The sequence below is a fragment of the Oryza glaberrima genome, chromosome 4 (genome assembly GCF_000147395.1).
Source record: "Oryza glaberrima chromosome 4, OglaRS2, whole genome shotgun sequence".
Lineage (NCBI taxonomy): Eukaryota > Viridiplantae > Streptophyta > Magnoliopsida > Poales > Poaceae > Oryza > Oryza glaberrima.
Window position 1 is genome coordinate 24,482,285 of NC_068329.1, and position 26,265 is coordinate 24,508,549.

The 26,265-nt window shown below is 44.2% G+C and overlaps 4 protein-coding genes and 1 pseudogene across 6 annotated transcripts; 2 read left to right on the forward strand and 3 right to left on the reverse strand.

Annotated features, from left to right (window-relative positions):
- Positions 1–1,910: 1,910 nt before the first annotated feature.
- LOC127771662 (uncharacterized) lies at positions 1,911–6,133 on the reverse strand. The gene is made up of 7 exons (XM_052297588.1): positions 5,678–6,133; positions 4,979–5,117; positions 4,771–4,862; positions 4,503–4,596; positions 3,793–3,879; positions 2,537–2,804; positions 1,911–2,421 (listed from the first exon to the last, which is right to left on the reverse strand). Exons 1-7 carry the CDS (start codon positions 5,960–5,962, stop codon positions 2,271–2,273), a joined length of 1,116 nt encoding a protein of 371 aa, XP_052153548.1. The 5' UTR covers positions 5,963–6,133; the 3' UTR covers positions 1,911–2,270.
- A 423-nt stretch (positions 6,134–6,556) lies between these two features.
- LOC127771657 (serine racemase) lies at positions 6,557–9,461 on the reverse strand. 3 transcript variants are annotated; one of them, XM_052297585.1, is made up of 8 exons: positions 9,301–9,461; positions 9,169–9,217; positions 8,813–9,009; positions 8,626–8,712; positions 8,298–8,528; positions 7,619–7,692; positions 7,344–7,530; positions 6,557–7,126 (listed from the first exon to the last, which is right to left on the reverse strand). In XM_052297585.1, exons 3-8 carry the CDS (start codon positions 9,001–9,003, stop codon positions 6,877–6,879), a joined length of 1,020 nt encoding a protein of 339 aa, XP_052153545.1. In that variant the 5' UTR covers positions 9,004–9,009; positions 9,169–9,217; positions 9,301–9,461; the 3' UTR covers positions 6,557–6,876. The 3 variants fall into 3 exon arrangements, with proteins under 3 accessions (XP_052153545.1, XP_052153544.1, XP_052153543.1); XM_052297584.1 differs by lacking the exon at positions 9,169–9,217; XM_052297583.1 differs by lacking the exon at positions 9,169–9,217 and having other exon boundaries at positions 8,813–9,138.
- A 3,713-nt stretch (positions 9,462–13,174) lies between these two features.
- On the forward strand, positions 13,175–19,019 carry LOC127771656 (copper-transporting ATPase HMA5). The gene is made up of 6 exons (XM_052297582.1): positions 13,175–13,659; positions 15,583–16,974; positions 17,052–17,306; positions 17,388–17,510; positions 17,785–18,261; positions 18,359–19,019. The coding sequence occupies exons 1-6, from the start codon at positions 13,285–13,287 to the stop codon at positions 18,743–18,745; spliced, it is 3,009 nt and encodes a 1,002-aa protein (XP_052153542.1). The 5' UTR covers positions 13,175–13,284; the 3' UTR covers positions 18,746–19,019.
- Positions 19,020–20,096: 1,077 nt separating this feature from the next.
- LOC127771659 (uncharacterized) lies at positions 20,097–21,632 on the reverse strand (annotated as a pseudogene).
- A 447-nt stretch (positions 21,633–22,079) lies between these two features.
- LOC127771660 (probable phospholipid hydroperoxide glutathione peroxidase) lies at positions 22,080–24,099 on the forward strand. Its single transcript, XM_052297586.1, has 6 exons — positions 22,080–22,270; positions 22,517–22,593; positions 23,104–23,165; positions 23,374–23,492; positions 23,629–23,796; positions 23,884–24,099. Exons 1-6 carry the CDS (start codon positions 22,223–22,225, stop codon positions 23,914–23,916), a joined length of 507 nt encoding a protein of 168 aa, XP_052153546.1. The 5' UTR covers positions 22,080–22,222; the 3' UTR covers positions 23,917–24,099.
- Positions 24,100–26,265: the final 2,166 nt, after the last annotated feature.

Below are 26,265 nucleotides of genomic sequence, written 5' to 3' on the forward strand. Positions count from 1 at the left end.
GGGTCGGTGCAACTTTGAAGACACGCTACACAGCCAAGCATCTAGTTAGTGTTCCAGACTTCCAGTCACGCAGTGCTGCAGAAGCCGGACGCGATGAACTTGTATCCCTTCTGGCTTGAGGCAATGCCATACACAGCTAAATGCTTGCCTGAATTGTGCAGGCTGACTTTTGCAATCTTGCTGGAACTGTGGTTATTGTCTTTTCTTATTCTAGATTTTGAATTTCCATTTGCATGCTTTCCAAGCTCTCCGTGCATTTCGTGCAAAGAAAACAAATATTATACAAAATTCCTGAAACATTTTTAAAGAAACTTTCCAACTTCATATTAGTTTAACTCATTCATTTATATCCTCAGACAACTACATAAAAACCAGATTATGCATAATTTAATCAATTTCAATTATCTTAAACGGGATGTGTGTGTTAGTTTTGCAGGGTGTAGGAGCACTGCTATGCATACAACTCATGCATATGACTAGCGTGCGACTCACCTTATGAGACTAATCAGTTTGCTCGGATTCTTTTCATGCTCAAGTCTTTCACAGCTTAGTCATAGTCGTACATGGGTCGTATGCAAAGTGATTCGGAGGGCGTAGTACGAGTACAAGTACAAGTACCCCAAGGGAAATCTTTTTCGGATTTCCGTAGACTACCTAAATCGCTACCATGACTTATGACCAAAATGTACTGAGGGAGTTCACAGTGGGCTTGTGTAGCGTTCAGCATCACCCTCCCACGTCTGCAAAGGAGAAAGTCACATGTCACGTTTTCTTCCAGGCCCACCAAAATAAAGTTCTTATGTCCAAAGTTTGCCACCGGTTCTTGGAGAGAAGCTACTCGTTTGGGTGGATAAAAGCTAAGAGTACTAGTACTCATTTGGATGGGAAGAAAAAGGAGAGAGATGAAAAGTGAAAAGTTTGTCACTGGTGGGACCCCCTACTAGTACTTGCACTGTGGAGTATGAAGCTTATGAGGTTCTTCGTCTACGTAGTATACGAGGAACAGTAAAAATCGGCGACGCACTGTGAACGCCCTGAAGATGCCTCACTTCAGGCGGAGCCTCTCCGATAGACCGATTATTTGAGCCTCTCCACTTGGATGATAGACCGACTATTTAAGCTTGGAAGGAGTTGCTTTCCTCCTTTCTCTCCGTTAATTTGTAATCTGTAATTTGAACAATTTGCTATGTATCTCTTTCCTCTAATTAGCTCTCCCCCTGTTGATATTTCAAAAAACAACACTCACTGGAATACTGGAAGCAGCTAGCACCCCAAAGATCATTCAAATCACAGATGGACAATAGACATAGGTAACGGCGCTTAATTGATTACTCTGTGCATTAGCATTTGTTTACCTCAGCTTCCCCCAACCCAAGGGCCAAGGCCCCAATCCCAAGCGTCGACCGACAACAAACGGCCCCATTGTCCTGTAGTATTTCCAGTAAAAAAAAAACAACCCTATTGCTTCACTTATTCGAGAAATAAGTGAAACGATGTAAATCCTATTGCTTCACTTATTCGAGAAATAAGTGAAACGAAGTATTTACATATAAAAAGTAATTTGTAAATAATTTTTTTATGTACGTGTTCTTAACGATTTAAAATCAAAGGTCAAAAATAAACTTAGATGAAAAAAAAAACATAAAATCAACTCTAAAAATTGAAAATTCAAATTTTAGCTGATAAGTATAAGCATAAGCGAAAAGATGAGGCTGAAAGCAAGCAGAGCTGCGGAGGAACCTTGAAACTGATCGAAACCCACCAGGTTTCAGCCACCCGTTTGCTCGAAATGAACCAGAATGAAGCGCTCAGGCAGAGCCGCAGAGGCGAACATCACATCCTTGCCGTATTTTCCTCTTCGATTCAAATACCATGCGGCACGCACGGCCTGTTGGCCTGATTCTGGATTCCAGTCGCTCACATACACAGCCACGCAGGAATTCATATGGCACATCAATACATATATGTACCTCAGCAATAACAGGAAAAATCGATATTGGAATAACGGGTCTAGAATGGGCCAGATCGGAGAAGATAAAAGATCATCTAGTTTACAGGAGTACTAATTAATGAATTGACAGTACTCTGATCGACAGGTAGGATCAAACACTGAAAGCCTGCATATATGCAGGAACCCGATGCAAAAACAAGCATTGTTCTGTTCCTGCTGGAGCATGAGAGCATGCATGCATATATATATGCCTGATCGCTTGATCAGCTAGCACGCGCGTACGATTGATTAAGGGAGGCTTGGGAACATCTTGGTTAATTCAGAGGGCTCTCGCTTTGACGATGTCCATGCTCATCTCGCTGGGATCGGTCGCCTGCAGCTCCACCTGGATCCCGTCCAGCTCCCTCTTGAACCGGTCCTTGGAGCTCGCGTACAGCATCTTGCTCCTCACCTTCGACGTGTCCGGCGACCTGGAAACCAAGTGATCACACCGCAGATTCAGAGATCCAAGATTAGTCGAGGCATGCAATTCAATGTGAAGGCAAAAATTAATTAAAAGGCGCTGGTTAAATTCATATATTTTACCAGGAGATGAAGAAGATCTTGCTCTTCTGGCAGTTCTCGTCGGTGACGAAGTCGAAGTCGAAGACGGCGTAGCGGCACTCGCTGGCGGGCATGGAGGCGGTGAAGTCGTCGTAGGTGTCGCCCGGCTGGCCCAGCCTGTCCACGACCACCTGCTGCGTCCGCTCGTCGATCTTGAACGTGATGAAGCGGAAGCTCCTCTTCGACTTGAGCTCCTGGAACTTGAGCTTGCACTCGTCGCCCACGGCCATCCCCGACGCTGAGTTCGCCTGCATGCCCAGATCAAGCAGCAACAGCAACAGCAGCAGTTAGACGTCGATCGTATTGGCATATGTAATTGGTCGATCGTATACTCACCATGGTTGATAGGTTTCGATCTCTGCACGGCGGTGACGAGGAGAGACGGATCGGCGTGGAGGAGGAGGCGGTGGGCAATGGCGATGGCGAATGGCAAAGAGATCGATCTCCAAGGCCTGAAAGAGAGGGGGGAAGCAGGCAAAATATAGATAAGCAGCTTTGCATGGCGCCATGCCGCCACGTTTGGAGGAGGAGCCGGGCCGCGCGTTTGACCAACGATCCCCCTTCAGGGCCTTCACTACTATACGTGCGCGAGACCCAGACCAACATGCGCTCCACCACCCATCCACCCATCGCCGTGATTGCGAGACAACGGACAGGCATATGGCACGGCGCCGCAAGAGTCACAAACTCATCTTCTTGTCTGCAGCGGCTGAATGCTTCAGAAGTTCAGAGAATGCGCAATTGCTTCAGAAGTTCATCTTTGGGGCAGCAAATACTGCTCCAGAAATCTATAACGCGGTTTATTTGAGTCGTCAAGCGCACTAGATTCTTCAACTGGTATTTAAACGAATTATTGATGACTATGATGGTAACAAAACAACTAGAGACTGGCAGAGAAGAGGCGTTAACAGACTGGCAGAGCTCCTTGAATCAACACAAACGCAATGTTGACACCCAAGAACATCACTTCTCAAAACATTGAACAGTAGATCATATTAAATTCCCGTTGTACGTTACAAAACCGTGATCCCCCAATAGACAAAATTGTTCGGAAGGATCTTCTTCTGTATCATTACTGGTAAGCTACAAAGGTTACATAGTTTAACCAAAGAATTTTACAACTTTCGGAGCTTGTTTTACTTTTGCCTTTGTGTTGGTATTCTTGTCACCATCGCCTGTCTCTGTGGTAGATTTTGAACTAGATTGTTTAGCCTTCTTTGCCTTGGTGTGTCTTGTTTCTTCTTCTTCAATAAAATCGTCATCAAGGTCATCTCCACCCCGGAGAACAGCATTGTCTTCCAGGTGATGCTCCTCCGTATTGAAAGCTAGAAATAAGCAGAAGACCAAATAAATGAGCGGCTACTAATAATTGTACGGAAAAAAGTTACCAGATGTTTGATAGCACCATCGGACAAAATTATAGACCATCTCAAACATATAAGAAATCATAACTTATCTCACACATTAGCATGATGGCATCTGCTTGGCGCCTTAGCCAGACTGCTACTACTAAAGGCGTATTCACCCAATTACCCATCGGCACAGATTCTATGTTACAGTATAGCATCATGTTATGTTTCTTTAACAAAACAAAAGAGGCACGCCTGGCAGGCTAGTCATTTTCTCCTCATAAGGTTAGCCAAATGCTTACATCTAAGTATTAATCCTTAATTCTCACATGGATAGAAAAGGTAAACATAATCTGTTCTTCTTTCTCCAATGTATTGTCAAAACAAGCGTATGGTCTATACATCCATGAAAACACTTCAATGGTTATTTACTAAATGTAAACAGTATTAATAACAAGTGGATACAAAGATCAGCTACAAGAAGTTAGTGAAAGTTCCAAATTTTTTAAAATGAATCAGCAATAGTACAATACACATGATACCGTGGAGGAATGTTAAGACAGTTCCCACAAAATGTTACAGTTGAGGTTTGTGTTTACCATCATCCCCGGAAGATATCAAGTCTTGCCTCCCTCTGTTTGGACAATGCTTGGCCAGGTGTGTAACTTCACCACATATCTTACAGCAACCTCCCTAACAAATGTATAGAGTTAGAATCCACACGTAATGGAGACATGCAACTAAATAAAGGAAAGATAATGCAAGCAGAACATCCTTCAAAGTGGACATTTTGAGCCCCTAAATGCAGAATGTTATCTCAGTCCAAGATCTTGTGGTGAGAAGGGGCAACAGAGTATCTGATAATACCTTTGGATAAATGCCGTGTTTGTTTTCAGGACAATTCTTGCTCAAATGTCCCTGCTGTTTGCAGACAAAACAGCTTGCGAACTTTGTACCCCCTGTATGCAAAAATCATGCTAAATGTGTTAGGAAATCATATGGCTGAGGGTAACTATTTGCAGGTATCGAGTATGGAAACTGGCAACTGTATGAGATGAAAGGATGTATTGTTTACCATTTTCAATGGGTTTGGGGCACTTGGAAAGTGAGTGCCCAGATTCACCACAATTATAACAGAATTTCTTCAAATTTTCATCATTTTTGTCAGGGCAATTCTTCAGGCTATGACCTCGTTGCCTGCAGAGCAAGCAAATCTGAAAGAAGAAAATATAAATATTAAATTTTAGCTTGAAAACCACAAATGAACTGGTCAGACTTTGAGGCAACTAAGTACTGAAAAAAAAATACTACTGACTGAAAATATAGAACTGTGACAGCCAGAATCCACTGATTAAAGGTTGGAATGGAAGCAGTAAAACACTTATCAGGATGGCCTCCAGAAGTCACCGTTTTGCCATTCACCTAGAGATAGATACAACGTGTGATAAAACAAAAAAGTACAGAACAACCAATACACGCACTGCCCAGTGCCCACTGCTAGGTATTGCCTAACGTAAATAACACCCCGCAACATTAAACAGAACAAGGCATTAACAGAACAATAAACAGAAAACTCATACTGATATCGTTGGTTTTAACCCCCAATAATAACAGAAAGTCAGAAAGTACAAATGCTGATCTAAACCTAAGGTCACCTCAGTTGGCGTTCTTAGGTCCATGGCTTCTATAGCAAAAGACATTGGGCCGAGCAGGAATTATCCCCAAGAGCTTGCAAAAGGCAGGGATTTTGAGACGAATGGTGGTAGGCAGATACCTTGTTCTTCTCCCAGAGGGACTTCTCGGGGCAGACCTTGGCGACGTGGTCCGCGGCCTTGCAGATGAAGCACCGCTCCCCGGGCCGCATCCCGGGGACCCGGAGCGGGTGCTTCGACCTCCCCGCGCCTCCCCCACCCGCCTTACTCGTCTTCTTGAACATGCTCTTCTTGTTGTTCTTCTTCTTCTTGGTGCCGTCGGCGGGAGGGGTCGGGTTGGCGGGGAAGAGGCCCGGGTTCGCCTCGCGGAAGCGCTTCCGCGCTTCCCGCTGCCGCTTGTTCGCCATCGCCTTGGGCTACGGACGCTCTCTCGCCGTCGCGCGTGGTGCTGTCCTCGAGCTTGGTATCTCACTCTCTCTCTCCCTCTCTTGGCGGCGGCGCGCGGCGGCGGGGGACGGGAGTCGGGAGGGGAGCAAGGGAACAGCCGAGCAAGGAGGGCTTCGTTTTGGGAGGCGCTGACGCTTTGAGATTCGGGCTCACGCCTTGATCCACCGTCCACGCATCTAGAAGCAGTGGGAGCCAGTCCGCGAAATAACGGCTAAACGAGGGGTATTTCTGAAAAAGGCAAATCAGGGATCTTTTTGTAAAATTCGCGTCAAGCGATCTTTTTAGATAATTAAAAAAAAAGAAAATGGATTACATCGATTCTGCCATAAGACAGACTTCCTCTGTTTCACAATGTAAGTCATTCTAGCATTTCCCACATTCATATTGATGCTAATGAATCCAAGACATACATGACATATATATGTCTTAGATTCATTACACAATGTAAATCATTCTAGCATTTCCCACATTCATATTGATGCTAATGAATCTAAGACATATATACATTTTCTACATTCATATTAATGCTAATGAATCTAAGACATGCATCATATGAATGTGTGAAATGCTAAAATGACTTACATTGTGAAACGGAGAAAGTACAACCATAAGTTTAATAAGAAAAAGGTAAAGATAAAAAATGTAAGGGGAGAAATCTAACGCAAAAATGGTCCAGATGTCCAGTAGTTCAGCAATCAGCACTCTAGACTGAAGTATTGAAGTCAATGGCAATGCAATTTCCTGCATCGAGTAATTCAGCAGCCAAGGCAATTTCCTGTAAGGAACCAATGGATTTACAGGTTTTACAGCTACTAAGCCCGTCTATTCAAATTCAGGTACAGATTTCATCAGTGGTACAAACTGGACTGTCCAATCAACGTTTATAGAGAGACTCCCAGAGGACACCGAGGTCAACATTGCCTCCAGAAACAATGATCCCTATCTTACTGCTCTCATGCCAAGCAGAGCTTTGCTTAAACTCGTCAGAGAGGGCGGCTGCGAGGCCTATTGCTCCACTCGGCTCAACAGCCACCTTCAGCATCTCGTAGCACATTTTCATGGCGTCCACAATGGCATTGTCATCCACAACAATGATATCATCCACCAAGTCGCGCACCACCGGCCTAAAATGCAGAGATCAAATCTAAGAAGTTTTCTTGAAGCATGACTGCCTGCTGGGTCGATAGATATTTCAAATAAAACCGCATAAATATTTGCAAATGCATTTGGAAAAGATTGATGCTGACAACGGGTTAACATTTTACTATGGTTGTAATTAGTGTGGGGAATGCATTTGGAGAAGATTGATGCTGAGAATCGGTTCAATGTATAATGCTTTACCATGTCAGGTCACCAAGAAAAGCTCGAAGTCCATCAGCAATGGTGTTGGTTGAAGGCAATGTTATGATCTTTCCAGCAGCCTTGGACTGGGCAGAATCATCAGCACCCTTTGGTTCTGCTGCCAGAATACGTATTGAAGGGTTTATGGCCTTGGCAGCCAGTGCCACACCAGAAATTAAACCACCACCTGTAGTGTAGCCAAAAGTATATGCATGCGTCAAAATAGAAAAGAAAGACTTGTGTTACAGAAGAAGTTAATACAGTAGAGTACAGACCACTGATTGGAACAATTATTGTGTCAATTTCAGGGACTTCCTCCAAAAGTTCGAGAGACACTGTACCTTGACCACTGAAAGAAAACATCATATCAGAATTTGCATGATTCACTGAAAAATTCATGTTTGCTATTCGATAAGCTAAGAGTACACATTTTAAAGTGGCAAGACATGGAAAGAAACTAAGGTTGTTAAACACAAGCTGTATGAAATATGTCAAGTAGATATTACCCTTTTTAGTCTAGGCTGGTATATAAAAAAAATCTTGAAACCTGGATGAAATATGATTTAAGAGTAATGATATCATATACAGTTTGAATTAAGTGCTGATTTCATGAATTGATAGTGAACCAAGGCTACTATCAAGTAATTTCATATACTCGTAAGAAGAAGAGCCTATCAAAGTTCACCCCGCTCTGTCCATTTCAAATCCCAAATGGACTTCTTTTGCATCAAAGTAGTAAGCTCAGGAATTGGGACTACCAGATAAACAATAGAGTACTAGTGTCATGCTCAATCCACTTAGACTTTAGCAGCACCAGTATCTAGGGGTATGATATGTTAAAGCAAACAGCTTTTAGTCTCTGTACAATGTGTTCATGATTTGAGATATGAACAAACTTTCCGCATAGCAACAGAGCAACTCAATAAAAAAGAACTTAGAACAGAGAAATCATACCTGATAGTGTTTTTATTATTGAATGGGTGAACAAGAATAGCACCAGTTTCCTCCTGAACTCTTTTAGCAACAGATTCTCTTGATTCAATGGAGACATCACTCCAGATAATATGGCCACCGTACCGCTTAACATTGTCAACCTTACATGCCGGTGCATTTCTTGGAATGACAATGTAAGCAGGTATTCCGCGTAGCTTTGCAGCAAGAGCCACTGCAGCAGCATGGTTCCCACTGAGAAGAAACCATTTCAATCAGTTCAGTTCACTGTGATGCTTCTTAGGATTAGGATGCCAGGTAACATTGCAATAACTATGAAGCTAGCACTAACCTGCTATGCGTCACAACGCCCTTGGATGCCTCATCATCATCAAGCGCAAATATCGAATTGGAAGCGCCTCGGATCTTGAATGCCCCTCTACATCATATATTCATATCCCCACACAAGCAATTAGCAGCAGGTAGAAATTAGCATGGCAGATATGCCAAACAACACACGGAGGGGCAGTGACTCTCACGCCTTCTGGAAGCACTCGCACTTGAAGAACAGCTGCTTCCCCACTATGGCATCGATCGATGTTGATGACAGAACGGGCGTCTTGTGCACGTATGGTGCGATGCGAGCCTGCGCCTCCCTGATGGAGTGGATGTCCGCGGCATAGCCATGGCTTTCTGCGCCATCGCCGCCACTTCCACCTCTGCTCCCCATCAGGCCCTAGTAAGTACTCGTGTTAGCTAGCACCACATCAATTCTCAATATTGTCCTTAGCTCAGTGATATGGGCTTCAAATTCAGTGACTGAAATACTGCGCGCAAGATAGTAACTAGTATTCCATCAAAAGAACTGCACAAAAAATAAAATCTATCCCATTACATTGAGGGGAGGGCAAACGCAAATGGGGACTACATCAGTGGAGTAGTAACTGCATCACCAGGAAGGCAATCAACAGAGAAAAATATCAAGAACTATATGATTCGAGCAGGCAAGGTAACTCAAGAAACTAACCGAGGACTTGGAGGAGCAGGTGCAGAAATCTTGCGCGGAGAGGAATCCGAAGCAAGGAGAAATCGCCTAACCTTGAGTGACAGTCCGGGCGGAGATTTGGAAGTTTTTTTTTTTTCCTATTTGAGCGATGAAATCCAAGAACCTAACGAGAAGAAGATGGCGTTGTGGTGGTCGACGACTTGAGGGGCAGCCGTGCAGCCTGCAGGCCACTGTCTTGTTTGGGCTATACTTATCTAATGGGCCTCCATTGTTGATATCTACGAGATCGTGTTTCCGAGCCCATTTAAAGCAATTTGCATCTGCTCAGCCCATATCGGGTATTAACCCTACCGATTCTGAGCAAGAAAGTCTTCACCTGAATCTTTCGCATTTCTGCTTTTACGTTTGCTCCCTGGAATACTAGATTCCCAGAGCATCGAGCTGCGACAAGTAATAGCTATTAAGCCGATAATAATTATACTCGTCAAGCATTTCTTGATCAATCTGTGATCACGTAATGGCGGTAGATACAGAAAGTATTCTAGTTTTGCCTTTAGGGAGTAATCGATCACTGAGTGTGAGTCATTCGCAGATCACCATACGTAAGGAAAGGGTCACAGGGAAACGCTCATCACTGTCAGTGTTCCCCAGGGAGGTCATGAAATCTGCTCTGATGGGCTCTATTTTTTACAAGCATTTGTCGCGCTTGACTAAAAAATGCACACATTAAGGAAATCACTGTCATATTAATTTTGACAAAAATGTCATCTGCTAATGCTGTTGCATGAAAAAATTTGACAGTTATCATCTGCTAAAAGAGAATAAGAGACCATATTGATGATTGGCTCCTGCTAAGGGTGGAGATCGCTCTATGCGTAAGCGGCTGATTCCAGAGTTGACATTCACATTTTGCCTGGGCACTAAATTAACTACGGATAGATACAGCTTAGCTAGACGATGAATTGCCACTTGGAATGTCGGATACTGCTTGGCGTTTCTTCAGTGATTCCGTAGGCTACAATCGATGTCAGTAGTGTCACCTGCCTCTACCTGCAGTTCTTCAGGATTCATGTACTAAGAACCCACTCAGGAACAACCTTCCCCTAAACGAGCTGAACAGCTAGTCTTAAACAAATCAGTTGTTTAACTAGAAATTAAGCAGCCAGCTCAACTGATTGACTGTCAGGTTAAGCTATCGCCTATCGGATGACGCCACGATGCAGTAAAACAAAAAACAGCGCCTTGATTAACTATCACGCAACTCGATCGGATTAGCTCCCATGTGTTTGACTTTTGGATGCCGACTTTGCGTTAAATCGTCCGAGTTTGAATTTTTCGCGCGATTTTAAACGAAGATGCCAGATGGCTCTTCTCTAAACAACGCTTAAAGATACCATCAGAGCAAGAAATCTCTGCGTGGTTCGAGAGATTAGCTGTTATCCAGGGAGAACCGTCACCTGTTTTTGTTACTACTCCAGTTAAAAATAACCCAAACCTGATTTGACTTCGATTGTTTTTGAAACGCCGGCCGGTTCGCTTACACGTCTGTGCTTGAAAACAAATTAATCTGAGTTGAATTTGATTCGTTGTTTCAAGAGGATTTCCTGGCAGCATGCCCAACCTTGTTCGGCTGTTCCCACATATTCTATAATTCAAAATTTGATGCGAACGATTGCAGACGCAAGTATGCTGGCACCACAAGCGAACGAAGCAAATCCAGGTCAAATTTGAATTTAAAACTTTTTCTATCCAAAGCGCTCGGGTCATCCAGGCGTTTAAATATTTATTCGGGGAGTACTTGACGTGTGGAACGTTTAAACGGGAGGCGTGATTTCAAATTGTAAACGGCATCTTTGTCTTTTGTGTATGAATGTCTTAGCCCGAAAGACGTGGACAGATGCATTTTCAAAATGACCTATACCCTTCGTTTATGAATCTGGACATACCTAAATGTCCAGATTCGTTATGTCAAAATTCGTTGTATCATACTATGTTAATCTATTTTTGAAACGAATAGAGTTATGGGACTAACTAGATATCTTTCGACAGATTTTTTTCTTAGGTCTCACATAAATTTTCAGCCGTAGGATAAAAAACAAAATAAGGGACATGATGTTTCAACACATTTTCTAATTATTTCTTACGTGGCAGGCCTGCAATGCACCGATGCATCCACGGAAGATTGTTGGGCTAGGGAACACTTGAGTATTCAGGCCAATTTGCAACACAAATTATCTAAGCGACGCTGTTTAGCATATCCTAATAATTAGAAGACTGAATCTAATTTAGAATTTAAAAGTTACACTGTAAATTTTAAAATTACACTGTAACATACAAAGAAATTACACTGTAAGTTTAAAAAATTACAATGTAATTTTTAAGAATTACATTATAGGCTATAAAAACAACACTATAAAAATTTATAAGTACTCGTATACCGACACGATAGTTAACTCATTCAGAATAAATATAAAAATATGGTAAATAAAAAATAGTATGGCTCTCTAGGGATTAACAGACCAGCTAAGCATCTAACGGCCACAAAACCGAGTGAGGCGTAAGAAAAAATCACGCGACAGAGGAATAGCAAAATCGTAGAGTTATTAAAAGGCTGCATGTTACCGTCTTCCAGAGCCTTCCAGCCCGCTCAAAACAAAAAGAAAGGCCCTGAAAATGTCAGCAAACGGTAGTGATCCAGCCCACGTATTCTTGAGGCCCAAGCCCAAGTTTGATTGTGGAAAAGAATCTACTATACGCACACACGTCCATAACACCGGAACGCGCATCAGCGCATCACTGCTAGTGTTTAATCAGTGAAAAATGCCTAGGATGCATAAAATTTAATAGGCGTTCATATTCCAGCTATATGAAAAATAATAACGCTAAAGTGTCAAACAAGATTTGGTATTACTCGAAGCACCTCATTTTATCTGTATGTTAAAGGCTTATTCACTTCTCCTTTGAAATGGACACTACATTATCATTTATTTTAAAAGATTGCACCAAAGAAAAATTCCTATGCCTCCACTTCAATCCTTTGGATCGTTTGCTACACAACCATAAGAAATTTTCCTATGTTTTTCAATTCTTAAAAGTTTGCCCAAGTATTCCCATACTATTTCTACATTTTTTTTCTATTCTTACATTTTGAATATCCTATAAACTTAACAAGCCCTAAACTTATACCATTCACGTTTTGAATATTAAGTAACCATCGAGTTGTATTTTTTGTGGGGGTTTGGGGGGGGGGGGGGAGGGTGATAAATCTTCTCACACTTTGGTTTGTGTTTAAAGCTTGAAAACCTCCTCTCCCATTGACCCATTTATTTGTTGAAACCACGTTTTCGTATGGGAACTAGAATTGATTACCTGATGACAAATTAACCACATCACATCTATTTGTAACATACCATACTTGTTAAATAACTTCCCATTATAAAGATCTTAAATAGGAGTACAGTCTAAATAATAATGCATTGCAATCTGAAAAAAAAAACACCAGTTTCAAGTGGTGCACTTAACCATGTCACAAGCATATGCTCGAAATGCAATGGCGCCTGACGTGTACCCCAACCAGGCTGAGAGAGCGGTCATCGGTCGACGTCCCAACTTTCTTTTCACCTCACGCTACATGTTGCAGCGTTTGCGCCGTTGCGCTAGCATTTATGAGGTGCACCCATAATTTTTCCTACTCCAATGCTGCGTTCGCGAGCACTTTCGTGTTGCGGTTTTCCAATACGTAACCATGCGCTAGAGCGGTCGCGCTCTCTTTTTTCTTTCTTTTTTCATTTTTTACCCTCTTTTTAGTTTTTGAGCGAGCACGACGATCCACCCCACCACCCCGGCGCCCCTCACGCCGCCCTCCCCGACCCTATAAATTCGGCCATGTTTAAACCATTTCACCACAAACCAGCAGCAAATCAAACGATCAAAATTGTAAGAAAGGAAAATAAAAACAGAAGCCCTCTTCCCCAAACTCGAGGGGGTCACGCGAACACGCTGCCAATGGCGGCGAGCACTCGAGCCCTCTTCCTCTCCTGCTTCCACGGAAGCGGCGGCGGCGGCGGCACTTCCGAGGTGAGCCGCCGCCTCGTGCTGCGGCCGCGGTACCCGTCCATGCCGCGGCGACCGAGGTCGGCCGCGGTCGCCGGAGAGGGAGGGGAAGGAGGAGGAGGAGGCGACGGCGATCTGGAGGCGGCGGCCGTGGGGGCGGAGGAGGAGGAGGAGAAGGTGGTGGTGTTCGAGGTGTCCGGGATGACGTGCGCCGCGTGCGCGGGCTCGGTGGAGAAGGCCGTCAAGCGGCTCCAGGGAATCCACGACGCCGCCGTCGACGTCCTCGGGGGCCGCGCGCAGGTCGTCTTCTACCCGGCGTTCGTCTCGGTGAGTATCGAAGGCTCCGTCGCTCCGATTTTTCCATATATTTTTTTTAAAGCATGCCGCGTTTCTTACGGGCTGCTTGCTTCCCGCACGACCAGATTGATCAGCCTGTGGATAGCTAGGTAAATTTAATAAGGGGAAAAAAATGAATGATGCTTTGTGTGCGACATTTTTCGGTTCATACTCCATACCGTTAGTTGCGGGTGCTTATACGCAAAGTGGTTTGATCTTGGAAGTAGGTACACGGGAACTTTATTAAATTCCAAGCTCCCAGGCTCCGGGCTCCCAGCTATTTAGCGCGTAGAGACAAATACATAGCTGTGTAACATTAGCAGTAGATAGACAGGTAGCATATCAGACACACTGATTAAAGCATGTTTTTATGAACATGTTATTAGAAATGTCCATACGCATAGTATCACGAAAAAGGATTTGAATGAGCTTTAATTGATGCTCCACAAGTTCAGAAATACTTGAAATGTGAGGTGGGTTCGTGAAAAGTTCTCTTTGCGGTTTAGAAGGTTACAAGTAGACATCTTTGCTTGTGACGTTGAACTGCTAGCTGCTTTTGGGGATCCCTTGAAACATGGATTGGCCTGTTGGATCCCACCAACTCCTTCAGCTGCAAGTATTAAGATTTGCACAGACCTGTAGTTTCAATATGAAGACGTATTTGATAAAAAAATGGACGTCCTGCTTATTGTTTGGAGCAGACAACCTCTGCTTCTGGACAGAAAGTAGAAAGGAAGAACAATCTAATGTGCATGTGCCATGTAATTCTAATTTACCTGATATTCCCAAAACGACTGTTTCAAGTTCTTTTTACTGAAATCAGAATTTCAGATTTAACTAACTAATTTTCTGTACCACGTAAACTTTGTACTTACCTGTTTTGCTTCGCAACTTTTACACTGTTGCACTCTTCATTCTGTTGCAAAGTTCCAAATTGTTCATTTGGTGTTCCTTCCACTAGATGCAGGCATATGCCTGATTAGTTACTACTAATACTACAAGTTGGAATATATTTTCTTATTCAGGAACAATTTGTTACTCACGTTTATCATCTCATAATTACGCTCTCTGATCAATGGCGCATTTGGGGATGCAAAATTGTAATCTTGTTCCCCATCATTATTATCCTGAATATCTTTTCGGAAAAACTAATATTTTATTTGATCAAGATGTGTCGCTTTTAATCAGTATCTTGAAATTTATTAGAACGAAAGGGGGTGCCTTTTCTATTATTGGATGTCATTTTCCCACTGTGCAAGGCTGCAAGTTCACTGTTAAAGATAATTTCATTTGATCCCCATTATAGGACCTTGAAACAAACCAAAGATATTTCAACATAGTGGTTGCTTGGTCATGCATTTCCTTATTTGTGTCAACTCTCTCTGCATCTAGTAACTTTGGTCAGTAATAGTTAGAAGATGCTGGCACACTTATGGATAAAGTACATTGCAAAGGACTGATATTACAATTCGAGAAATAATCTTTGATGTAAGGATTGAAGTTTTGTTTACAATCTTTTGAGTTGGGTGGCCTGTATAACACAAACAGTATTTCAGTTATCTCTGTCAGGATCCCACTATGAGCTGAAGCCTGTCTTTGTCACCGTCCCATTGGATAGTGCCTCTTTCTTCGTAGCGCTTTATATTGATTGGGAATTAAAAAGAAAGACTATTTGTGTTTTGGATCTGTTGAATTTCTAGAAAACATATATTAGTTCCATTGCATTTTGGATAACTTTGTTGTTTTCTGTATTTGATCAACATCTAACAGAACATTTTCATAGTGGTACCCTTTTTCCATTTTTTCAATAGTTTTACTTCATGTTTTTACATTACACATGTCCACATGTTTCAATCCAATTTTTCTTCCTTTCTTATATGTTTGGAAATTGTGCTCATCAATGCCATTTGACAGGAGGAAAAAATTAGGGAAACCATCCAGGATGTGGGCTTTGAAGCTAAGCTGATTGATGAGGAAGTCAAGGAAAAAAACATTCTAGTATGCAGGCTGCACATAAAAGGAATGACCTGCACATCTTGTGCGAGCACAGTGGAATCCATCTTGCAAGTTGTTCCTGGTGTTCAGAGAGCTTCTGTCGCATTGGCTACTGAAGAGGCAGAAATCCGTTATGACCGTAGAATCGTTACTGCCAGTCAACTAACCCATGCAGTTGAAGAGACGGGTTTTGAAGCAATACTGATCACCACTGGAGATGATCAGAGCAGGATAGACCTCAAAGTGGATGGCACACTCAACGAGAGATCAATCATGATAGTGAAAAGCTCTGTCCAAGCTCTTCCTGGTGTGGAAGACATAAAAGTTGATCCTGAGCTCCACAAGATCACCATCTCATACAAACCTGACCAGACAGGTCCTCGAGACCTCATTGAAGTCATTGAGTCAGCTGCCTCTGGTGATCTTACTGTATCGATATACCCAGAAGCAGATGGAAGGCAGCAGCATAGACATGGGGAGATCGAGCGATACAGGCAGTCTTTCTTGTGGAGTTTAGTATTCACCATCCCGGTATTCCTCACCTCCATGGTGTTCATGTACATCCCAGGGCTGAAGGATGGGCTCGAAAAGAAGGTTATTAACATGATGAGCATTGGTGAGCTCTTGCGGTGGATTTTGTCAACGCCAGTTCAATTTGTAATTGGCCGCAGATTTTATACTGGTGCTTATAAAGCGTTATCCCACGGCTCATCAAACATGGATGTACTCATTGCTCTTGGGACCAACACAGCTTACTTCTACTCAGTTTACTCCATCCTTCGAGCTGCCTCCTCACATAATTACATGGCAACTGATTTTTTTGAAACTAGTTCAATGCTCATATCGTTTATCCTTCTTGGAAAGTACCTTGAGATCTTGGCAAAAGGGAAGACCTCTGAGGCTATTGCCAAGCTTATGGATCTTGCACCAGAAACTGCAACTATGTTGATATATGATCATGAAGGGAATGTTGTGGGCGAGAAGGAAATTGACAGTAGGTTGATTCAGAAAAATGATGTGATCAAAGTAGTCCCAGGTGGGAAAGTTGCTTCTGATGGCTTTGTTATATGGGGACAGAGCCATGTGAATGAAAGCATGATCACCGGAGAATCACGACCTGTGGCAAAGAGGAAGGGTGACACTGTCATAGGAGGGACGGTGAATGAGAATGGTGTGCTTCATGTCCGTGCAACATTTGTTGGATCAGAGAGTGCCCTTGCACAGATTGTACGGCTAGTAGAGTCAGCGCAAATGGCAAAAGCTCCTGTACAAAAGTTTGCTGATCAGATATCTAGAGTCTTTGTTCCCCTGGTAAGTTCAGTTTCATCGTGGTAATTCAACGGATATCATTTCTTATCAATTCTAAATAGTCTTCTTCATCCTTTCAGGTCATCATTCTTTCTTTGCTTACTTGGCTTGCTTGGTTCTTAGCTGGGAGGCTTCATGGTTACCCTAACTCATGGATACCATCTTCCATGGATAGCTTTCAACTAGCTCTCCAATTCGGGATATCAGTTATGGTTATTGCATGCCCTTGCGCCTTAGGGCTTGCAACTCCAACAGCTGTGATGGTTGCTACTGGCGTTGGTGCCTCACAAGGAGTTCTTATCAAGGGTGGGCAAGCTCTGGAGAGTGCACAGAAGGTCCATAAAAAAACATTGTACTTTTAGATGCACATGTTTGCAAACATCAAATTATTGACAAATTTTTTATGGCATTTATAGGTCGACTGCATCGTTTTCGACAAGACAGGGACACTAACCATTGGGAAGCCTGTTGTGGTCAACACAAGACTGTTAAAAAACATGGTCTTGCGTGAATTCTATGCTTACGTTGCAGCAGCAGAGGTATGCTTTCAAGCTTGCTAGATCTTTTTGATTCAATGCCTTTATTACTTGTAGCAAAATATCATTCCTTTGTGATATATGAAAAGGTTGGTTGAGGGCATAGATGTATGCCTAGACCCACCCAAGTTCAAGTCCTCATCGAGGTGAATTCGGATGCCTATTTCTTCTTAATTAATTAAAAATGTCACCTAGTTCCTCCTAGGTTGGTTAAGGTTCTTTTGTTGTGATTTGTAAAAAGAAACATTGCTCAAATTTTATCGGTTCTGGTCTTCAGGTCAACAGTGAGCACCCACTGGGTAAGGCAGTCGTGGAGCATGCCAAGAAGTTCCATTCGGAAGAGAGCCATGTCTGGACTGAAGCAAGGGATTTCATTTCAGTGACAGGGCACGGTGTCAAGGCAAAAATAAGTGGCAGGGCTGTTATGGTGGGAAACAAGAGCTTTATGTTGACTTCAGGCATTGATATCCCGGTGGAAGCTTTGGAAATCCTAACGGAAGAAGAGGAGAAGGCCCAAACAGCGATCATTGTGGCTATGGATCAAGAAGTCGTGGGCATTATCTCTGTATCTGATCCAATAAAACCAAATGCCCGCGAAGTGATTTCGTATCTCAAATCTATGAAGGTGGAGAGTATAATGGTGACTGGGGACAACTGGGGGACTGCCAATGCCATTAGCAAAGAGGTTGGCATTGAGAACACAGTTGCAGAAGCGAAACCAGAGCAGAAAGCTGAGAAGGTGAAAGAACTTCAGGTGAGCTATCATAAAATCTTTTGCATGTCTCCTGGTTTTTTTTTGCCGTACCGTTATTTGGTTTTTCACACCCTCCGATTTTTTTTTACTCTTGCAGTCGGCCGGAAGGACCGTGGCAATGGTTGGTGATGGAATCAACGATTCTCCAGCGCTTGTATCAGCCGACGTTGGCCTGGCGATTGGCGCAGGCACTGACGTCGCCATTGAAGCGGCCGACATCGTCCTCATGAAGAGCAACCTGGAAGACGTGATCACCGCCATCGATCTGTCCAGAAAAACCTTCTTCCGCATACGGATGAACTACGTCTGGGCGCTCGGCTACAACATCATCGGCATACCGATCGCTGCCGGGGTGCTCTTCCCGTCGACCCGGTTCCGCTTGCCGCCATGGGTCGCCGGCGCTGCGATGGCTGCTTCCTCCGTTAGCGTCGTCTGCTGGTCCCTGCTGTTGAGGTACTACAAGAGCCCAAAACTGGGCCGTTGATCATGCAGTACACACGCATAGCATTTGCTTAGAATAAGAGGTGTAGGTATCTGTTGACAATGTGCTAATGTGGTTCTAAAAGAAATGTGCTAGTGTGTGTTGTGTGGCACCTGAAATGTGTACATTACCTACGTATATATGCACCGTGTGTTTACAAGTGTTAAATATGGAGCACTTTGCCAACACTAGCAGGTGATACGTTGTAGTGCAATCCATCTAATCTTGGCACTTCCTAACAATGGAGGGGACAGGTCGTCAATCTCAAAAGCAGAAATGCTAATGCTTCGTGATGATGCCCGGGTTTCCCGTGCAACTTGGCTAATCGACGTTGGTAGTTACCTAACTCTTTTTCTGGGTGGCATCATAGTAACCTAACTAAGCAGTTTAGCACGCAACGCGCAATTGAGCACATTTCGAACCAAAAGATGCGCTGAACTTTACTACTACTACCTACGTGGCTCGCAGTGGGAACATTTGGTATCTGAGCTGAAACTTTGCATGGGAATTTGGGATAATTTGGCCACTTGCATTCTGAGCTGAAAGATAGTGCTCCGACTAGGCCAGTGGAGCTATCTTGCCGAGAGCAGGCAAACACAACTGGTTCAGTCTTCAGCTAGCTACCTATACACCTTCGCTCTTGTGGCCGATCATTGTCAAGGGCCATAACCCAGCCACCAAATTAAGGCTTCTACCTGATCCACTGACCTCATTGCACTTGATGATAGTATACCATCATACGACTCTGGAAAACATTCTCGATGGCTATCGGTTGCATTATTGAATTTGTTGCTTGATCCGCCCCATGAACGACAGTAACCCATCATAAACATTGGGACCTGTAGTGAGTTTTTATGGGCTCCATAGCCTATTAAAGCAAAAAGTTACTTTAGATCCTCAAATAAAGGTCTCTCAACCACAAATCTAGATATAAAATAACCCTAACTATTAAAACCAGTACAAATTTAATCCCTCAGTGAGAGATCGAGCAGGAATTCCTAACGGCGGTGACACCGAGCTAGGATATCCCCTCTCTTCAAAGTCGCTGCAGCTCAGGGTAGGTATGCTATGCGCTGTTGGGAAGAGAGAGGGTGAGGGAGTGTAGGCTTTTTTTTTTATAATGTGACTGACATGTGGATCTTATATTTTTAAAAGTTTTAATGTACCATTATTACTAACATATAGGTCCCATTATATATTTATTTTTATTATTTTTTTTCTGATGGTGTCACATAAACTCCACGTCAAACAAAGACTAAGTCAACGCGTCATGTAGGACAAAACAACCATCCAAAAAGATCGAGAGACTTGATTTGTATAGGTTTTGCTAGTTGGGCTACGCATTATAGCTGGTTTTATAATTGAGGGGTACGATTCAAAACTCGACTCCTATACAAAGGACCTACGATTGGACGTTATCCCCTGTTAAAAGGCACACGGCTAGACCAGACCAGACCACCTACGTTGATCGTTCATCGTGTCCGAAGCCTAATAAAGCCCAAACAAAGGATTTTCGGCCCAGCACAGCCTAGCTCCACATAGGAGAAAGTACACCCAAGGTCCCTCAACTTGTCATCTAATTACAAAATCGTCCCTCAACCGCAAAACCGGACACAACGCATCCCCCAACTTACAAAACCATTGCAAACTAGATCACTCGGCGGTTTTAACCCTGGTTTTGTCCGACGTGGTGGCTGAGTCAGCATGGGACCCACGTGGGCCCCACATGTCAGTGAAACATTAGTCTATTTTCCCACACTTCTCTCTGTCCCCTCCCTTCCAAGCAGATCGGCAACGGCGTGGGGAGCGGCCGTCCGGCCGGCGGAGCGGGCAGGCGACGGCGCGGGGAGCGGCCGGGCGGCGGGTGCTCGTCCTCCTGGTCGTCGAGGCCAGTGGCCGGCATGCTGGTCGGCAACGGGCGCAAGCACCAGGCTCTGATGACGAGGTTCTCCAAGACGGGCGCTTGTCCCCCTGGTCTGCGGCGAAACGGCATTCGGCATGACGGACGAAGGCGGCGCAACATCCGGGTGGGGGAGAAGCGAGCGGAGGAGGGTGGCGGCGATGAAGCGGTGGAGGGCGGCGGCGTCCCTCCCCCTGGTGGCGATGGAGATCCAGCGGCCCTTCCACAGGCGGCGCAATGCACAGTCATCGGCACCACCATATGCCGGCCGTTCTTGTGCTGCCGCCACCGCCAAGCCGACACCGACGCCGGCGGCGACCGCGGGAAGGCGTTGACCGAGCTGGAGGAGGACGACAAGATGGCGCGCGGCGCTGGAGGACTCCTCATGCGCCGTTTGCCGCTTCCTCCACTTCGCTGCCCTGCTCCTCGTCGCCGTCCGCTCCATCCCTAAGGAGCTCTCCCCTCGCCTCCTCTGGACCCCGCCTTCGAGTTCATCGCCAACGACCGTGGCCACCCCGCCTCCTCCATTCCACGCGGTGGAGCTCGCCGACGACTGATTTGGACTTGGGAGGAGCTCGCCGGCCTCCCCGCGCCTCCTCTGGGCCCTCGCCTTCGAACTCATCGCCGACGACCGCGGCCACCCCGTCTCCTCTCTTTCCACGCGGTGGAGCTCGCCGGCGATGAACGATTTGGACTTGGGAGGAGCTCACCGGCCTCTCCGCGCCTCCGCCGTGCCTCCACTCTCGCTCGTTCGCTGGCCTCCGCCGTGCCTCTGCCGATGCTCAAGGGGAGAAATGGGAGAGAGAGAGGGTGTTGATGTTGCATCCTGACATGTGGGGCCCACGTGGGTCCCACATTTGACTCAGCCACCACATCGGATAAAACCGGGGTCAAAACCACTGAGGGACCTAGTTGCAATGATTTTGTAAGTTGGGGGATGCGTTGTATCCGGTTTTGCAGTTGGGGGACGATTTTGTAATTCGATAACAAGTTGAGGGACCTTGGGTGTACTTTTTCCCTCCACATACGATATTCGTGTTGCGGCCCATGAGGCCATAGACCATCAGTTACCCCAGCCCGGCCCATCGTGCTGCAAGCCTTTGCAACCATCGACAGTTGAGCAGGCCCCCCAAACGCGATGGGCGTGGGCCGCGTGGCGATAATGTGTGCGCCCCGCTTCCCTCATATCCGTGTCCGTGCACGAGTGAACAACCCAACCCAACCGATGCGCGACGCAGTGACGCAGGCACAGCGAGTTGACCGGCCTGCGCCACGTACGGTTGGTTCCTCCTCCCAACACGCGGCGGGACCCGTCTCCACGAGCCGCCGTTCCCTAGAACGCGGCGGCAACGAGCATCCTCCTCCGCGTGGGCCACACGCTGCGTTTACAAGCGTTCACACGTTCGGCCTGGCCTTTTTTATACTCCCCCCCTTCCCCAAGGTGATCACGTCTCGTCTCTGTCTCTCGGCCCACCGCTTCCATCGTTCGTCCTCGTCTCCACGCTACCGTTTCGCAACCACCCGCATCCTCCTCCGGAGACCGCTCGGCCGCCGCGCCGACAGCCGCCGTTCGCTCCAGCATGGCCGCCGCGCCGTCCGCCACCTCCGTCCACGACTTCACCGTCAAGGTCAGTTCCTCCTCTCGGTCGGCGGCGCTCCCTTCTCGAAGGGATCTGTCCTGCAGTGATTGGGATGGGCTTTCCAAAACCCGAACCCGCTCGAGTAGTCGAGCCGTGCGTACTTTGGGGGGGTGGGTGGGTGGGGGGGGGGTGCCTGTAATCCAGGGTGGTGCTTGACGTGAATTTGTTGAGCAGTAGTAACTGGGTGTTTCACCGAATTTCTTAGCTTGTTTTGCTTGGTGCGAGGGCGTGCAGGATGCAAGCGGAAAAGACGTGGACCTGAGCACCTACAAGGGGAAGGTTCTCCTCATCGTTAACGTCGCATCCCAATGGTACTTAATTCACTTCATTACGCCCCCCATTTTATGATGGAATTTTACTACTACACCGTCTACACATCAACAGGTTGATGTAGGATTGTTTTAGCGGAATGGCTAGCTAGAAAACTTCCGCAAGTTTTTTTTTCCCCCAAAACTTTCAGATTTGTTGTCTTTTGCCAAAGAGAATAATAAACTGCTGCAAAACAGAATATCACTAGCAGATTCAGAGCATCCCCAGCCCTGTTGAGCAGTTGAACTGAACCGGTCCCATATGAATCATGCAAATATCATGATACAAGCACAGCTCATTAACTCATTAACTCGTATTGTGAACTGCGATACTGTCTTTGTTTGGTCTACTGCAAAGATGGTCCAAATCAATAGGTCCACTGCTGCTTATTTTATGGAACCGTTTTCTGCATAATTGTCCTTATCTGACGTAGGCAGCTCTATATTTTTTTTATCTATATGGAACCATTTCACCTTACACCGCTAAGCATTTTCTTCGACCAATTATTTCAGTGGCTTAACTAACTCCAACTACACTGAGCTGAGCCAGCTGTATGAGAAGTACAAGGACCAAGGTGTGTCTTTGACCCGTTGCCTTTGTATATTGTAATTGCCTTTGCATATTGTACTCCTTCACCATGGAAGTTGGAATAATTATCTAGTTCATGGTCACATGGATCATTAAGCTTTAGTTATTATATGTGCTAGTAGTTCTTCACTTTAAACAATTCCGGTTGTTGTGGTTCAAACCGCTAAGGAATATTACCAATGTGTGATTTGTAGGCTTTGAGATATTGGCTTTCCCGTGCAATCAGTTTGGAGGGCAGGAACCCGGCTCCAATGAGGAGATTGTCCAGTTTGCTTGCACTCGCTTCAAGGCTGAGTATCCCATTTTTGACAAGGTAAGTTAACGCAATACTTTTAACTCAATCAGAGTAATTATCAGTGTGAAGCAAAATGATATAAGTCACATGTTTTATCTATCGAAGAGGTGTTTCTGTGGAGTAGCATTGAGTCTCTTTTTTTTTTATCTGTCAGGTTGATGTCAACGGTAACAATGCTGCACCCCTGTACAAGTATCTGAAGTCTAACAAAGGTGGGCTTTTCGGTGATAGCATCAAGTGGAACTTCTCCAAATTCTTGGTTGACAAGGAGGGTCGCGTGGTGGATCGCTATGCGCCCACCACCTCCCCTCTTAGTATTGAGGTAATGTCCTGCACTACCACTTGCAATCTCTTTCTACAGGCTGAATTGTTAGGCTCTCATTATAACATTTCCATACTATCTCTGCAGAAGGATATCAAGAAGCTGCTTGGGAGCTCTTAAACCTAAAGGTCGGGATCTGTAGAGCAACCTGCACTTATGCACTGTATTCAGCACTGAGAGTTGTATTAATAAATTGGTGACATGTACTTCACAGGTTGCATTTGCACTATACTCCTTGCATCCTGAATCTTTATTGTACTCTGTACCTGTATAGTTTTCATGTCAATAAATTTCCTTGCTGTATCTGTGTGTATGCATCTCATTGGATCCTTTGTCGGCGTGCACTGTATTGTTCGTTTATTAAGATAGATTCGGCCAAATAAACATGCAAGTATGCATTTGAGCTGTCCCAACCATGGCAAACACAAGAAGTTGCATGGGGGGAAGCCTTGGTCATGCGTTCCAACAGTTTAAGATGAATCAGAGCATACTAATGGCATTGATGAACACAATCTTTCCCTAACTTTTTCCTCCTGTCAAATGGCATTACCTTGATCAATGTCATCAATGCCACAAGGATGCTCAGAAAATTTTGATTTGTTAGATGCATTTCATAATCCTGTGTTTGTCTTAAATATGACTCCATACAAATTTCCTGGACATGCTTCTGAATAAGCTTACTATGTGTAAGTGATCCATTTTTTTCTGACATTATTAGTTTAGTACTCCCTCCGTTTTTTTAATAGATGACGCCGTTGACTTTTTCTCACATGTTTGACCACTCGTCTTATTCAAAAATTTTATGCAAATGTATAAGATATAAATCACACTTAAAGTACTATGAGTGATAAAACAACTCATAACAAAATAAATTATAATTACGTAAATTTTTTGAATAAGACGAATAGTCAAACATGCGAGAAAGTCAACGGCGTCATCTATTAAAAAACGGAGGTAGTATTACTTTCCCTGTGTAAAACAATGCCCACTCCGCAGGTACTATTCCCTCTACAAAATTTATCAGTGTGAAGCTATCTCCATACGTACTCCCTCCATCCTATAAAATACTAACCTAGAATGAGATGTGACGTTTCCTAGTTTGGTTTTTTTTATGAACGGAAGGAGTAGTGCGCTAACCTTTGGTCAGGTCAACTAGCTTATGTCTCATGTGTGATTCTAACCATCCTATAATGTGCTATCAATAATAAGTTTTAAAAGAAGTTATGTTGTTTTAAGAAACATGTTTATCTTGTGGACAGTTTAAAAGAAGTAACATAAATAATTGTGACTATTATCTGGCTTTTTACGGGAAACATTGTAATGTATATCAATTATAATAGCCATGTATGCTAAAATTTAATGAGATAAATAAAGCTATAAATTAAATTTAATCTTATTTAAATATATAGTTTAGAATTTTGCCCTAAAAATTAAGCACGCAAGTTTTCTTCACTATTTATTGGTTACATGGTACAATTATAAATGATGATTGGGGAGAGAATAATGCCATAGATTGAGAAATCAAGCTTTTCAAGGTGTTGAATGTAAATATGTGAGAATGAATGGGTACTTTTGCAAATATTTTCACTGATAATCGGAGTGCACTGTCCTTCCCGAGACTTCAGGAGAGACCATATAATTTCCACATATCCTTCATCGTACGGTTACGATCCATTCTAGTGTTGTTTTTATCTGCTTTTCAATCACAGTCATCATGCACCACATGGCGTGGCTCTTTCTGTTTCTATGATCAGATTGTATTTTCACTTTGGCATGTCAATGCCGCAATGCCTAAGCTTTACGGATGCGGCTTCCCTGTTCCCAATTTGCTGTTCCCTTCCCTTATCTTTCGAGGTGCATGCAAATATACAGAGAGATATATGGCACCATAGTTATTTTTTTCCCGATCGGATCTTTTTTTTAGTACCTAACTATTATAATAAGTGGCTTAAATCACGTTGTTTCCAATTAATTTACTACTAGTACAAGACATGTCTGTATGAGGAGCACACACTGTACTGAGGTCCACCAGAAGTTCTACCAATCGTCTTGTGACATCTGGAAGGAACAGGGAAGGGAACAACAAATTGAGAACAGGGAAGCCGCATCCAAACCTTCAATGCCAGAACTTGAGGCAGAAGTGAAAAGGGCACATAAGACACTGCATTAACAGGATAGCTTGATCCTTTCAACTCAGGCTCTGTGTAGTTTCCAAAAGAAAATTTTTTACACTGTCAAATTGAATATTTGGACACATGCATAGAGTATTAACAATTACATAGATTACGTGTAAATTGCGAGACGAATCTTTTAAGCCTAATTGCGCCATGATTTGACAATGTGGTGCTACAATAAACATTTGCTAATGATGGATTAATTAGTAGGGGTGAAAACGGATCGGATTCGGACGGATAGTAGTCATACCATATCCTATACCATATTTTTTAATCGGATTCGGAGGCGGTGCGG

Coding starts and splice junctions, on each gene's coding strand:
- LOC127771662 (XM_052297588.1), bottom strand. CDS start 5,962: ATGGCGAACAAGCGGCAGCGGGAAGCGCGGAAGCGCTTCCGCGAGGCG. Junction 4,863..4,978: donor CCCCAAACCCATTGAAAATG/GTAAACAATACA, acceptor TTTTGCATACAG/GGGGTACAAAGTTCGCAAGC. Junction 4,597..4,770: donor AACACGGCATTTATCCAAAG/GTATTATCAGAT, acceptor TACATTTGTTAG/GGAGGTTGCTGTAAGATATG.
- LOC127771657 (XM_052297584.1), bottom strand. CDS start 9,003: ATGGGGAGCAGAGGTGGAAGTGGCGGCGATGGCGCAGAAAGCCATGGC. Junction 8,713..8,812: donor TGCGAGTGCTTCCAGAAGGC/GTGAGAGTCACT, acceptor TATATGATGTAG/AGGGGCATTCAAGATCCGAG. Junction 8,529..8,625: donor GGCGTTGTGACGCATAGCAG/GTTAGTGCTAGC, acceptor GTTTCTTCTCAG/TGGGAACCATGCTGCTGCAG.
- LOC127771656 (XM_052297582.1), top strand. CDS start 13,285: ATGGCGGCGAGCACTCGAGCCCTCTTCCTCTCCTGCTTCCACGGAAGC. Junction 17,307..17,387: donor CTCTGGAGAGTGCACAGAAG/GTCCATAAAAAA, acceptor TGGCATTTATAG/GTCGACTGCATCGTTTTCGA. Junction 18,262..18,358: donor AGAAGGTGAAAGAACTTCAG/GTGAGCTATCAT, acceptor TTACTCTTGCAG/TCGGCCGGAAGGACCGTGGC.
- LOC127771660 (XM_052297586.1), top strand. CDS start 22,223: ATGGCCGCCGCGCCGTCCGCCACCTCCGTCCACGACTTCACCGTCAAG. Junction 23,166..23,373: donor TGAGAAGTACAAGGACCAAG/GTGTGTCTTTGA, acceptor TGTGATTTGTAG/GCTTTGAGATATTGGCTTTC. Junction 23,493..23,628: donor AGTATCCCATTTTTGACAAG/GTAAGTTAACGC, acceptor TTTATCTGTCAG/GTTGATGTCAACGGTAACAA.